This window comes from Rhinoderma darwinii, chromosome 6 (genome assembly GCF_050947455.1).
Source record: "Rhinoderma darwinii isolate aRhiDar2 chromosome 6, aRhiDar2.hap1, whole genome shotgun sequence".
In the NCBI taxonomy this organism is placed as follows: domain Eukaryota; kingdom Metazoa; phylum Chordata; class Amphibia; order Anura; family Rhinodermatidae; genus Rhinoderma; species Rhinoderma darwinii.
In genome coordinates, this window is record NC_134692.1 from 30,113,232 (window position 1) to 30,126,665 (window position 13,434).

General features: G+C 41.3%; 1 protein-coding gene across 2 annotated transcripts in view; it reads right to left on the reverse strand.

The window, feature by feature from the left end:
• Positions 1 to 13,434, reverse strand: part of STK39 (serine/threonine kinase 39) — a 249,303-nt gene that overhangs the window by 48,574 nt on the left and 187,295 nt on the right. For both annotated transcript variants that reach the window (XM_075829402.1, XM_075829403.1), the window contains exon 16: positions 10,555 to 10,623. In XM_075829402.1, coding sequence (XP_075685517.1) covers positions 10,555 to 10,623 — 69 coding nt within the window. The remainder of the gene's footprint in view (positions 1 to 10,554; positions 10,624 to 13,434) is intronic.

Genomic DNA, 13,434 nt, shown 5'->3' on the forward strand with positions numbered 1-13,434 from the left:
TTCCTGCGGTTATTCCGCACTGTGTTTGAGGAGCATGGACGAGTCTCGTCGGCAGCTACTACTCTACTGAACCTTCGCCAGGAGGACACCATCCAGTTCCGGACCCTGGCAGGGGAGCTGTCCTGGAACAACAAGGAGTTAGTAGCTTCCTTCTGGCATGGTCTGTCATCGGAGATCAAGGACGAACTGGCTGCTTGTGATCTACCACCTACCTTGAACGACCTAATTTTACTTGCTACCCGGGTTGATATGAGGCTCAGCGAAAGATCCCAAGAGGTTTGTCGAGAGAGAAGGCTTCTTAGGTTGGCTCCCAACTTCCAGCAACCCCTCTTGTCCTCATCTGTTGCTTCATCCGAGGTTCCAATGCAAGTGTATCGGCTTAGACTATCTGTCCAGGAGAAACAGCGCAGGCGCACTTCTGGACTTTTTCTATATTGCGGCCTCGCTGGTCATGTTGTGCATCTGTGTCCCCAGAAGCCAAAAAACTCCAACGCCTAGAATTGGTTGGGGAGACAACCCTGGGCGACTTAGAATTTGACAGAGAACTCTCGGCCAAGCTGTCCATCCCTGTGACTATTGTCGCTGGCGAGAGGACCCATCTGGCCTCTGCCTATCTGGACTCTGGCTCTGCAGCCAATTTTGTACGCGGAGACCTTGTGGATCTTCTTCAATTGCCAACTACCCTTCTTGAGAAGCCGTTGATTGTTGCCACAGTAGATGGACTGACGCTTCAAGTGGGAGCCTCTCATTCTGAGCTCATCTCCTTTTTTGTCCTGCCTAAGGCCATCAACCCCGTGCTGCTGGGTTTGCCTTGGCTCCGTCAACACGCCCCAGTCCTGTATTGGAATTCCGGAGAGGTTTTCCAGTGGGGCCCCAAGTGTCTCAACCGCTGTTTGGGGCATATCCATCCGTTTCAGCCTCCTCCGCATCAGTCATTGGCAGGGTTGCCCTCTTGCTACTCTCAGTTCTCGAATGTCTTCAACAAGAAGGAGGCAGAGACGTTGCCGCCACACCGGGCATATGATTGCCCTATTGACTTGGTCCCGGATTCATCTCCTCCTCGCGGTAGAGTATACCCTCTCTCCTTACCTGAGACCCAGTCGATGTCTGCATATATCAAGGAGAATTTAGAGAGGGGCTTCATACGCAAATCCTCATTCCCCGGCCGGGGCCGGGTTTTTCTTTGTTAAAAAGAAGGATGGATCCCTCTGACCCTGCATTGACTACCGGGGTCTCAACCAGATCATGGTAAAGAACAGATACCCGTTGCCTTTAATCTCTGAACTGTTTGATCGCATACGGGGAGCAAACATTTTTTCAAAACTAGACCTGCCTACAATCTAATCCGGATTCGTCAGGGTAAGGAATGGAAAACGGCATTTAATACTCGTGATGGGCACTACGAATACCTGGTTATGCCCTTCGGCCTGTGTAATGCCCCCGCGGTCTTTCAAGAGTTCGTCAATGACATCTTCCGTGATCTCCTCTATTTCTGTGTTGTGGTGTATCTCCATGACATTTTGATTTTTTCAAAGATCCAGTGACTCATCAGAGACATGTCCGCCAAGTTTTGCTTAGATTACGGGAGAAACACCTATATGCCAAGATGGAGAAGTGCGTGTTCGAGAGAAAGTCTCTACCCTTTCTGGGCTATATCATCTCCGATCAGGGTCTCAAAATGGATCCTGAAAAGGTAAAGGCTGTCTTGGAATGGCCACGCCCTCAAGGCTTAAGAGCCATACAGCGCTTCCTGGGATTCGACGAACTTCTACCTGCTGTTCATCCCCAACTTCTCCACACTGACAGCTCCCATCTCTACCCTCACCAAAAAGGGCATGAACGCCAAGGTGTGGACTCTAGAAGCAGAAGCTGCATTCAAGAGCTTAAAGAAGGCCTTCACGGCAGCCTCAATCCTCCATCATCCTGATATGTCTCTACAGTTTTCGTTGGAGGTGGACGCCTCCTCTGTTGGTGCTGGTGCACTTCTGTTCCAGAGAGGCTCTAAAGGCAAGACAGTGGTATGTGGCTACTACTCTAAGCTTTTTTCTCCCCCAGAACGCAACTACTCGATTGGGGATTGGGAGTTACGGGCCATCAAGCTGGCCCTGCAGGAGTGGAGACACCTACTAGAGGGCGCAGCTCATCCAATCCTGGTATTCACGGTTCACAAGAACCTCACCTATCTCCAGACAGCCCAACGGCTGAACCCTCGTCAGGCCAGGTGGTTGTTGTTCTTCGTTCGGTTCCAGTTTGAACTCCACTACCGCCCTGCCGACAAGAATGTGAGGTCCGATGCCTTATCTAGGTCGTTTGCAAGTTAGAGACATTCCCCTGGGGAGGACCTTTGGGTGTCTGGCAGACAGAGGAAGAATCCTACGCTGGGGACACAGTTTCAAGCTGGCAGGTCACGCGGGTGCCCGTAAGACCCGAAACCTAATTGCCTGTCAGTTCTGGTGGGCCACGCTGCCCAAATACGTCACAGATTTTGTCTCCTCCTGCACGGTGTTTCCCGTTCCTGACGTCTGTACACTGTATCTCGTGCTACCGTGCCTCTCTGCCTTCAGGAGTTGGATTTGTGTTGTGCCCTCCGCTGCATCTACTGTGCCACACCCCGCCAGGTGTCTGTCTACTACCGGAGCCTCATCTTAGCCTGAAACCACCGCTACTGTCTTCATTGCCTCAGGTACCCTTTCAGAACTATAGACATTGCATATATACCTGTTTGGCCAGCTGTTATCCCGCTACGTGGTACGGCCCAGTGGGTCCACACCCCGCGCCATGACACAGTGCCTGGTGTAAACACTTCCCAAAATGCAAATCACCCAAGCATAATATCTGCTCTGAGTCTGTAGAATTATAAATGCAGCTCTGATATATTTTAGAGCCTGTAACTCAAGATCGGTACACGATAAGAAATATACTTACCTTAACCTAAGTTACATTAAATCTATATTTCTTTCTATCGACCTTGCAGCAAGTAAATTACCGGTAATGTGGACAGTCATTAAAATGCTTAATATCTAAATAAACATTAATCTTATCAAATTATAAAATAAATATTATGTAAAACAAATATTTCACATATAAGGGTCTGGAAAAATTGGCATTGCATGTTTTATAATAGCGGTTCTATTGCAAGCAGTAAAAATAGATATAAACTGTAGCCTTGATGCTGACCACAAATGGCCTTGAAAGTAATTGGTTTCTATCTGTTCTGAAATTACTGCACAGACAGAAACTAATAAATGCGGGAGATAAAGTACCATAAACAACATGCCATTTATGAATCACATAAAAACCTAATTTACGGAGTGTAAAATATTTTTTTTACTGGCATCACCCTTACAATCGGATATGGCATATGTCTTACTGCTATTTAGCCATAATACCTATCATGTAGCAGATGACAAACTGTAATGGGAACAATAATCATTAAAATAAGTTCTCCAACTGAATTTATTTTAGAAAAACATGATAAATAACGTAGGCTGAGAAAGGGGCTGGCATGACTTAACTGCTGCTAGGCTGCTTTTCTACTTCGATGCAGTCCGAACTATGCCAATCCAGCTGTGAAAGGAACAACTAAGTCCTGGGAGACTGGTTGCTCGGGATGCATTGGTTGACAGCAAGAACCTTTCAATATGGTTGTTAGGTAGTAAGTCCCTAGCAACCAGTCTATCTTAGGCTCTGTTTACACCTGTGTCGGAGGCTCTATTGAGGTGCATTTTCCGTCACATTTAACAAGAAAAAATAGAGTTGTTTGTTATAAACAGAAGTTACAACGCAAATGTGAACATTAGTCTGAGATTACACAAATCTTCTGCTCAGGTCTAAAATGTTACTGACTTAAGGGCAGGGATAAAGAAACATGCAGTTCTCTATTAGAGAAGTTGTCCCAAATTTCTGAATGCAGCTGCCATTGGGGTGGGCACCACATGTTTGCTCAGCAGGAGAAATGTAATATCATGTGGCACCCATTCAAATGAATGAGTCACTGTGTGATATATGGCGACACTGAATGGTCCAGAGCGGGAGACACTTTTTGTAGACTCTTTCCTCTCTGGCAAATAGACCCCTTCTATAAAGTCCATAAGCCCTTACAGGTCATATGGAAAGTTTGACCAATCCCTTTAAGTAATACAATTTTGTAAATGTAGGTGGTGAATCTTATAAATAATGAATAGGTTATTGCAGATAGTATGAATGCTTTCCATTAAGATGCAAAAAAAGTGTCAAATGTATTTTACACTGCCCAGAGCTGTTTTTATTTCCCTCAAGAAGTGAGATGTAGATCTCCTTGCCAAGGATCGAAAACGTTTCAATACACTGCCTTGCCCTAAGCACCGTAGTTCAGAATTTGAGAAACAGGAAAAATAGTTTGTTTAATTTTTAACCACTTCTAATCATGTATTTCTGCAGGAACTGCATTTGTTAACATCCTGAATATGAATCACTTTCCAGTTCAATGGGTCATACATATAATATTTCTCATTTGTAAAATGTATACAAGTTACAGGAATTTTTTGCATCTCTGCTGACAATACGATTATTCACCAATCCACAAATTTATGTACAGGCTTAAAGTCAATGTCAACCCTTTTTGTGCTGATTAATTTCTTGATATATCTTTATAGCAGTCGGGGCTTTATTTTTTCTGATACAGAGCTCCAAATACCTTGCATAGACATATATTTAAACATGCTGGCTACCTGCAGCTGCCACTAGGGGGAGTCCAGGAGCTTACTGTATACTGTTATAAATTAAATTGGATGTCCAGGCAGGAGGCGGTTTTTCATACTGATGACCGATCCACAGGATCGGTCATCAGTATATGATCGTGGAGGCTGGCACCCGGACCCTGCACCAATCAGCTGTTCCGGCTGCCTCTGGGCACCAGAAGTTATGAAGTGGTCGGTGCCAGAAACAGATGGCTCCGGTCACAGTATAGCAGTCGTGCTGCAGTAACCCAGCACGGCCGCTATACAGTGACCAGAACATCTGCTTCCGGCACTGACCACCGAATAGCTTCTGGTGCCCGGAGGCAGCCGGACCAAATGATCGGTGAGGGGTCCGGGTGTCGTACGAAAAACCGCTCCAGCCTGGACGACCCCTTTTATGTTTCCATTCACTCTCAGCAAAAAGACATCTTGAAAACGTTAAAAATTTGTAGCACAAAGTCTACAAGAAAGTTGCGGAATTTTTCCTTTTACAGTGATTCAGCTTTATTAACAAAATGCCTCTAAAGTCATTGATTTGCAGCATTTATAAACGATAAACTGACGATTTCTCACTTGCAAAGCCAAAGCAAAAATGTTTAAAAAGTAGAAAACTCTTTGCATATCTTACTGCTTGTCTATTCTTCATCTATGCCTATCTTAAAACAGATGCATGCTACCACAAAAAAATGCAGGTTCATACAACCAGTATGGTGCCTAATTTGTCTTGTGTTGCCCCTTTAGACTCGTATGGAATTTGTCTTTTAATAACTGCTTGGTAGAAAGACATTGACTACTACAGTACGCTGCCCATGTTTTTCAATCTGGAGTAGGTCCAGGACCAGCTTCCCAGTACAGAGGCAGCTATCAGCTCCTTGCTGAGGTTTAAACAGCTGTCAGCAAGTAGGTTTGCTGGCCCTGCGTTTCGTTACCCTTGGCTAGACTTAAAAAAGTTGTTTTATGTATCAGGGACAAGCTTGAAGGGATCCAAGTCACAGAGTAGAGAATTTAAAGTGACAAACTGTGAGATCGTATTTGCATGTCATTATTGAGAATGCCTGGCTGCCGTAGCACTACCATATACTGCGGGATTATGTGGTAAAAACGATTTTAGTATCTATCCAACACAAGGGGAATTTTACAAACTTTAAATTATTCATTGAAAACCACCATGTTTCACGCCGTTAGGGAAAAAAAAACAAACAAACATAAAACTGCTAACAGCCTTCATATAATTCTGCAGTTTTTCTATATTTCTCGAATGTGCATAAATTCATGCGAAATCTAAAGAAGCTCAACAACCTTCAATGTGGCCTCCGATTCTTTCAGCTGAGTCAGTGAAAATCAGGATACTTAGGCCTAAATTTACATATTTACGAACATCTTTCCACTTTTAAATGCCTCTCAGCCTTCCATGACCTTCTTTCCCCATTATCTGCATATATATCCAATGACAGGAAACTACTTAATACGATTCTACAATTTTATGATATGTAAATGACTAAACTTGCGGATTTTCCCGCCTGGTAATAGCTGTCTAGATGTCTTTCAAGAGTAGAAGGTTGTATATCTGTCCAAGCTGACAGCTTTTTTCTTAGTATAAAATTTCATTCCACAATGTCAGATTTCTTAATAGACAGAAGAGTATGCAGTCAGTCTCTTTCTTCTCCATGACTGTATAAACTAAATATGAGGTGGTATCAGTTATCATTTTCAGCTAGGACTGTATGCAAAATGTTTCTTTGCAGGGGTTATATGAACTTGTCCAAGAGATATCAGTAGTTTTGCACCTCAGTCCCATTCACGTGAATGGGACTGCGCTGCAGTATCAGATACCATCCACGGACATGAGTTTCTAGAAGATGTTATTATCTGTCCTAAAATATCAGCGAGTGATATGACCCTTGCTGATTAATTCATTTAATCCAGGTCAATTGCTAGCGACGGTTTAAGTCACTTTCTTATTATCCTGGCGGGACAACATCATGTGCCCTATGCTGTTTGGTCGTTTCATTCAATTGCATTCCATTTATTTCAAAATGGGGAAGAGTAGGAGGAGACATAAATTACTATATATAGTGTGGGACATAAAATGACTTGAATATCTGACTCAAACGGGATTACAAGCTGTTCTATGAGTTAGAGTAATGAAAGCTAGCAGGCTTAAAGAAACAGTAACCGTGGCCGGGCTTTGAAGGGGTTATCCGGGAACCAAAAATGTAATTGCAATAATATATTTACGTGAAACGAAGTAACTTACTAATATGCTTTGATTTTAAATTCTGTTCTAAATGGTGCGGTTCAAACCTTGTGAATTGTTACCGGAATTGATGGAGCTTTTCTAATAATGATGACACTCTGACATGGCCCCAAGTGACTGAGGGATTGCTTCATGTGCTGTTCGTGAACATGACCGCAAGGGGCTGTCACATTGCCTATTGCTTGATTCCCAACCAGAGCATCAGCTAGCGCTTTGCTCGGGACTCCAGCCCTGCTCACGACGTCCATATTTAGTCAATTCTTCATGGGCAGCAGTACTGGAGTACTGAACTCCAGCGATAGGAAACACCTGAAGTCACTGACCATATATGGACAGTGACGTCGGGAGCAGGGCTGCAGTCCCCGGGCAGAGCATCAGCTGATGCTCTGCTCAGGGACTCCAGTACTACTGCCCAGGTCACTGTACATAAATGGACAGTAATGTTGGCAGAAGGGCTGGAATTCCCAGGCAGAGCATCAGCTGATGCTCTGCTTGGGAACTCCAGCAATAGGAAACCCCTGAATTGACCAAATATGGACGTCGGGAGCAGTGCTGGTGTCCCGAGCAAAGCGCTAGCTGATGCTTTGCTCGGGACTAAAGCAATAAGCAATGTGACAGCTCAAATCGGTCATGTTCATGAAAAGTACACGAAGCAAGCCCTCAGTCACGTGGGGCCGTGTCAGAGCGTGATCAATATTAGAAAAGCTCCAGCACTTCCGGGAACAATTCACAAGGTTTGAACTGCACCATTTAGTACAGAATATTAAGTTAAAGTACATTAGTAAGTTACTTAGTTTCACATAAATATATTATTGCAATGCAATTTTTGGTTCCCACATAACCCCTTTAACTCCACTGTATATGTAACATGGCAGACAATGATAACAACTTCTTGTTAATGAATTAGGAAGGAGAGGTCTACAGCACAAATGGCTTTGCTTTAAAGGAAAAGGCTCTACAGAAGTCACTTGCTAATTATCTTGGTGAGTTGACATTATGTGGTCCCTAGAGAGATAATGGCACATATCACATTAAAGTGACTTGCAGTACATTTATATAACTAAACATTTTAGAAAAGTTTTTCTAATTCACTGCCACCCCTATGTTTTTTCGCTGTTGGTTGTAGCTCCTTTCTTTGTTCACACCTATTTATTTTTTAGACGTACTCCAACATCTCAATTACTACTAATCCAGAATTCTCATTTACTCTATTCAGAAGCTTTAATAAAACAAAACATTAATATTCAAATTTCTCGGATCACATTATACTTCATTAGAGTTAATAGGGGTAATAGTTTAAGGAGTAATATAAAATTAATATTTTTATAATTTTTGCTGATAAACAGCACCTTTCTTCTCCAGTAATGCAACTATTACCCATTCTAGTGAAATGGGATAAGCTACAATACCAAACCCTTCTCATCGACACGAGTGGTGCTATTTCAAGAACGAAAAAAGTAGACCTTTATTTTCTTATTTTATACAACCCTTTTAAGTCCTTACTTTGAGTGCTTACAATTGCATCATTATTGCTCCCATCCTCCACTCTCCCGTCCTCACACAGTATTGCAATTGCTATCAACGACACCATTCAAAGTTTTTGCTATAATGACCACCATTTACCATAATTTTTTCATTAACACGGCCTCTCAATCACGTTCTCCTCTATTATTTCCTATCACTAGTTTTGAGACTTTTCTCGTTCTAATGATTGCCCTGCCTCACAGTAAGGGCACACAATCAGGGCTTCAATAATAAACCTATGAATTGGGGTTGTCCAGGATTAGAAAAAATATTTTTTTTTTTTTTTAAGAAATATGTTCACGTCTGCCAGTACTGTGGGTTTGGTATTACATATAATACATCCTCACAGCTCTTTCTGCAAAACAAAATTATACAGCAATATCATGGTTGTACCAATTACACAATCATTGTTAGAGGCAATCCTTTATCTGGTACAATAAACTCCTGTATCGGTTCTGGAAAAGTATGGCTAGAATATGTGCAGTTTTGGGGGCTGCGCTGCAGAATTTACATCATCATGCAGATGCGGCAGTGGTTGTGCCTCTCTACATATCCCTAAAAGGTGAGCGCCACCATCATTTTACAACCTTCACTGTTTTACACTATGGAGAACTTGTACTTTTTCTTATATGGATACATACTGTAATTATGGAAAACTATGTGTATGCCATTAGGTCAGGTTTTAAGAGTGGAACATACCCCCAGTGATGCTTAATGTGTCAAGTTTTTAATCTAGAGTAAGAGTTAAAAGATGAGCGCTGCGTGCGTTTATTCATTTCACTTATTTGCAGGCTACACCAACTATTCATTTCAATATGGAGCAGAGTCAGAGGAGAATTCCATTACTGCAGCCCTTTAGTTCTGTCCCGCTGATGTAAGCTGTAGGTACAGTTACAACTGGAATATTTTACCCAAACACGGAATTACAAGCTATGCGTGATTTTGTAGGTGAAAATTGATAGCTAATAAAGTCCTGTGATTACAGCAGCCTCTGCGCTGAGTCAAGCAGTGTGTAGGAAATTATTAACGGGAAGAGGGAGGAATGGCATATCTAATGTGAGCTGGCAGGCTTGTAGAGATAGTGACCGGGGACCGGGCTGCCACTACATTGTATCTCTAACATGGTAGACATTGGCAACAACATCCTGTTAGTGAATTAGGGAGAAGGATGAGTCTGCAGCACACAAAGCTGAGCTTTTGAAGAGAAAGGCTCCAAAGAGGTAGTAGTGTACATGAGGATCTAAGAACATTGAATTTTTTAATTTGAAATGCGCTTTCATGATCAAAATTGATTAGAAAATGACTCTTCTATGGTTGCTGCTTTCTGTTTACGCCTCAATAGTTTTTATTTTGTGACTGTTTATTAGACTTAGAAGTGAATTATGTGACTTGTTACATCATTTCTGTTTCATAAAAATAAATAAATAAAATAAAAATAACAAAGTGAAGCAACACATAATAGTTTACGATTACAGGACGGAAAATTCATTGAAGAGCTTAATTAATAATAATGTTATAGCTTTCGATAGCAGCTTCATTCTGGAGGAGGAATGCCAGAGAAAGGATATTATAGGCAAGCTGCTCAAATAATTAACCGAACAAGCTCTGATACTGCAGGTGAGAGACAGCGCAAGTACAAACACCTCTGTTTTCCTATCATAATACCACAAGAAAGTTACCATCATTGCATTTCTTCCTTGTATCTCTGTAGAATCATCTAAATTAAATTACAAAAATACCATAAAGATTAGAGGGACAATTAACCTATCCGCTGCTTATGAAATCCATACAACCATCTTCTCTTTAAAAGGTTCCGACTTGTAATAAAAGCAAAATAACCCAGCAGTCGGGAGCATAGGAACAATAATTAGAATATAATTGCAAATATATTTTTCATTCTTTGCAGTCATACTTTGTGCTTTACTACTGAAAACATCTATGAAGGCATTTGCTGGTGGCGGAGTCCCCCCGAGATATGAAGGTGGTTAAATGTAATTATTTCCTTGAAATGCTAAAGTAATCATGTAATAGTTCCAGGAAAAAAATGTCATTTACCTATAACTACATCATGACCGTCCACAAGGCCTGCTGAGAAGAGCTCCTGCGAAACACCATCTGCTGTATCTGCGGAGGGAGACAGATAAGGCATAAATAATACCTCCAGGACAATACATGATAACACTGTCATTCGATCTTGTATGCCATGGCATTTGTGTTGAACCATAAAACTAGTTGAATGATAAAAGGTTCTTTACATGGATTAAATTATTCCTACATATGTAGGAGAGTGGAGTATGTCAGATATAGTAGAGCTGAGTATGTTACTTGGCACACATCTTCTTGATATTACTATGTGCTATCTTTGAATTTACTCTAGACAATGCAGCTCCAAGGAGTGTAATTACATGTTCAGCTCTGCTGTATCTGTAGTAGCACTAACATGATTAATCCATGAAAGGGTAACTTACATATATCCCTAAAATGTAAGAATTTGTACTTTTGCTATTATAAAGTGTATCTATTAAAAAAAAAAAAAAAATAGAAAAAAAAAAATTATATATATATATATATATATATATATATATATATATACCGTATATACAAAAATAATAATCTGTAATTTAAGTTCATATTTTTTGTCTGGGAAAGCTGGGTGACAATCAATGTGTGAGGTGCAATGGCAGCAATATGTGTTTAACAAGTTTACAGAAGATCAAATATATTTTGAAACAAAATGAGCATGCTTTGCAAAATGTCACAAAATACGAACAATGCACTAAAGAAAGTGCAGACCATAATTGATAAGCGCTTTTAAGACAGATATACTAATTTAAAGAAGGCATTTTGAAAGCTGGAAACTTTGAACAATTCAATATTTTAAAGGGTCCCCTTACGATAAGCTGACAGCATTCTGTGGGGAAACCAAGCTGTAAGCGTTCAGTTTCCAGACAGCACCACCACAGGGGAAATTAAGTATTACACAGTTCTCACTGAAATCAAAGAGCTGTTCGTGTAAGCTTAAACATGCTGGGTCATCCAGAGAAAGATGAGTTTTGTAGCTGCTCCCTGCTTTGACTAATATAAGGGGTTTTGAAAGGTGTTCCCTCATCTATTAACATAGAATGTGTCAGGACTAGAGCTATTATGCCATAAGATTGCATTTACGTGCATTGTATACCATTTCAAGGCCCTTTTACACTGGCCAATTATCGGGCAGACAAGCGTTCATAGAATGCTCCTTGCCAATAATTGCCCTGTGTAAACAGGGCAGCGATCAGCAGATGAACGAGCAAACGCTCGTCCATCTGCTGATCGTATTGTGTTAAAAAACTGAAATATTATCGTTGTCGGCAGCACATCTCTCAGGGAGATGCACTGCCGACATGATAATAATGTATGAGGAAAAGCGATCTAAGTAACGAGCGCTCGTCCCCATACATAGCTCCTTGTGACTGGAGCAAACGAGTGCCGATCAATGATGCCTTGTTAATCGGCCCTCGTTGCAGCGGCCAAAATTTGCCGGTGTAATAGGGCCTTTAGTCTCTGAAACAATAGTTGCCAAAAGCTACATGTACTTCATTAAAGGGAACCTGTCACCAGCATTTCACCTATTAAACCAGCAATACCTGGTGGTAGTGGGTGAAAAATCATTTCTATATAACTTATAATTGTCTTCTTAGTCGGCTCTGTAGCTTTAGTATTCAGTTTTTTAGTGTTCCCACACCGTATGCTAATGAGCAGAAAAGAGTCATATCTTCGTTTGAAAAGAGTCAAATCTTCATTCCTCGAGTCTTTCCGAGTTTACTCCGCCTCCTTACCTTTGATTGACAGCTCCTCGCCTTCCCCAGCACACAAAATCCTGCGCTTGTGCATTGATGTTCTCTTCTGGTGTGTGTGCGCACAAAGGGACACCGGATTATTACGATAAAGCGTGCAAAATGTTTGCAGACCGTTATTTACAGTCAGAGGAGGAGTTTAGGAAAGGGGATAACGGTAATCAACTTTTGATAGCAGCGGCCAGTGAGGGATAAGTAAAGTTCAACAGGTGAAATGCTGGGGTGACAGGTTCAGTTTAAGGCAAATTTAGTAAAGTTGAACTTAAACAAAAGTATGTTACAAAGAAAAGGCAACACATGATCCAAAAGTTGTAACAGGGCGCATACAAAGGAATATATTTTAAAGTTGTCTCAGGGTAACAACGCCATTCATTTGAATTATCTAATGCCTCCGAAGAACTAATCAATACAATTGTGTACGCATTGTATCAGAAGTTGGAATGCTGAACAAAATGAAGGATGAGCAGGCAAGATTATTATTTATTATATTTTATTTTTAAAACCCCCACAATTTACTAAAACAATGCCTCTTTTCTGTAGTTTAAACAGCAGCACTTGCATATGGGGGATTTATCCACTACCACATGCTTCAAACAGGAGACAGAAAGGGCTGATTTAACTTGAACCAACCCTATAAAAGGATCATAGCTCCTTCCTCTCATGGTGTATTTTTAAAGGCCAAGATAAATGAAAGTAAAAACTTAATTGGGAGTATAATTATGTGTTGCTGTTTGGACTAAAGGAAAGAGAAATGTCGAAAGTAAATTCTAGCTTTCCAGGAGGTCTTGCACAGCAGCACATACATATGGACATGTAGCACGATCTCTTAAAGGGAGTCTGTCAGGACTTTTGGCGGGCCCCCAACGCTAAGATAACTAGATAGGCATAGGAAAGACAAGTTTAGACATACCTATATCGGCATTGTGGCTAAAATCCTCATCCTGGAAAAGGAGTTTAAATCACATGCTGAATGGCTCTGTCACCAGATTTTGCAACCCCTATCTGCTATTGCAGCAGATCGGCGCTGCAATGTAGATTACAGTAACATTTTTATTTTTAAAAAACGAGCATTTTTGGCCAAGTTATGACCATTTTTGTA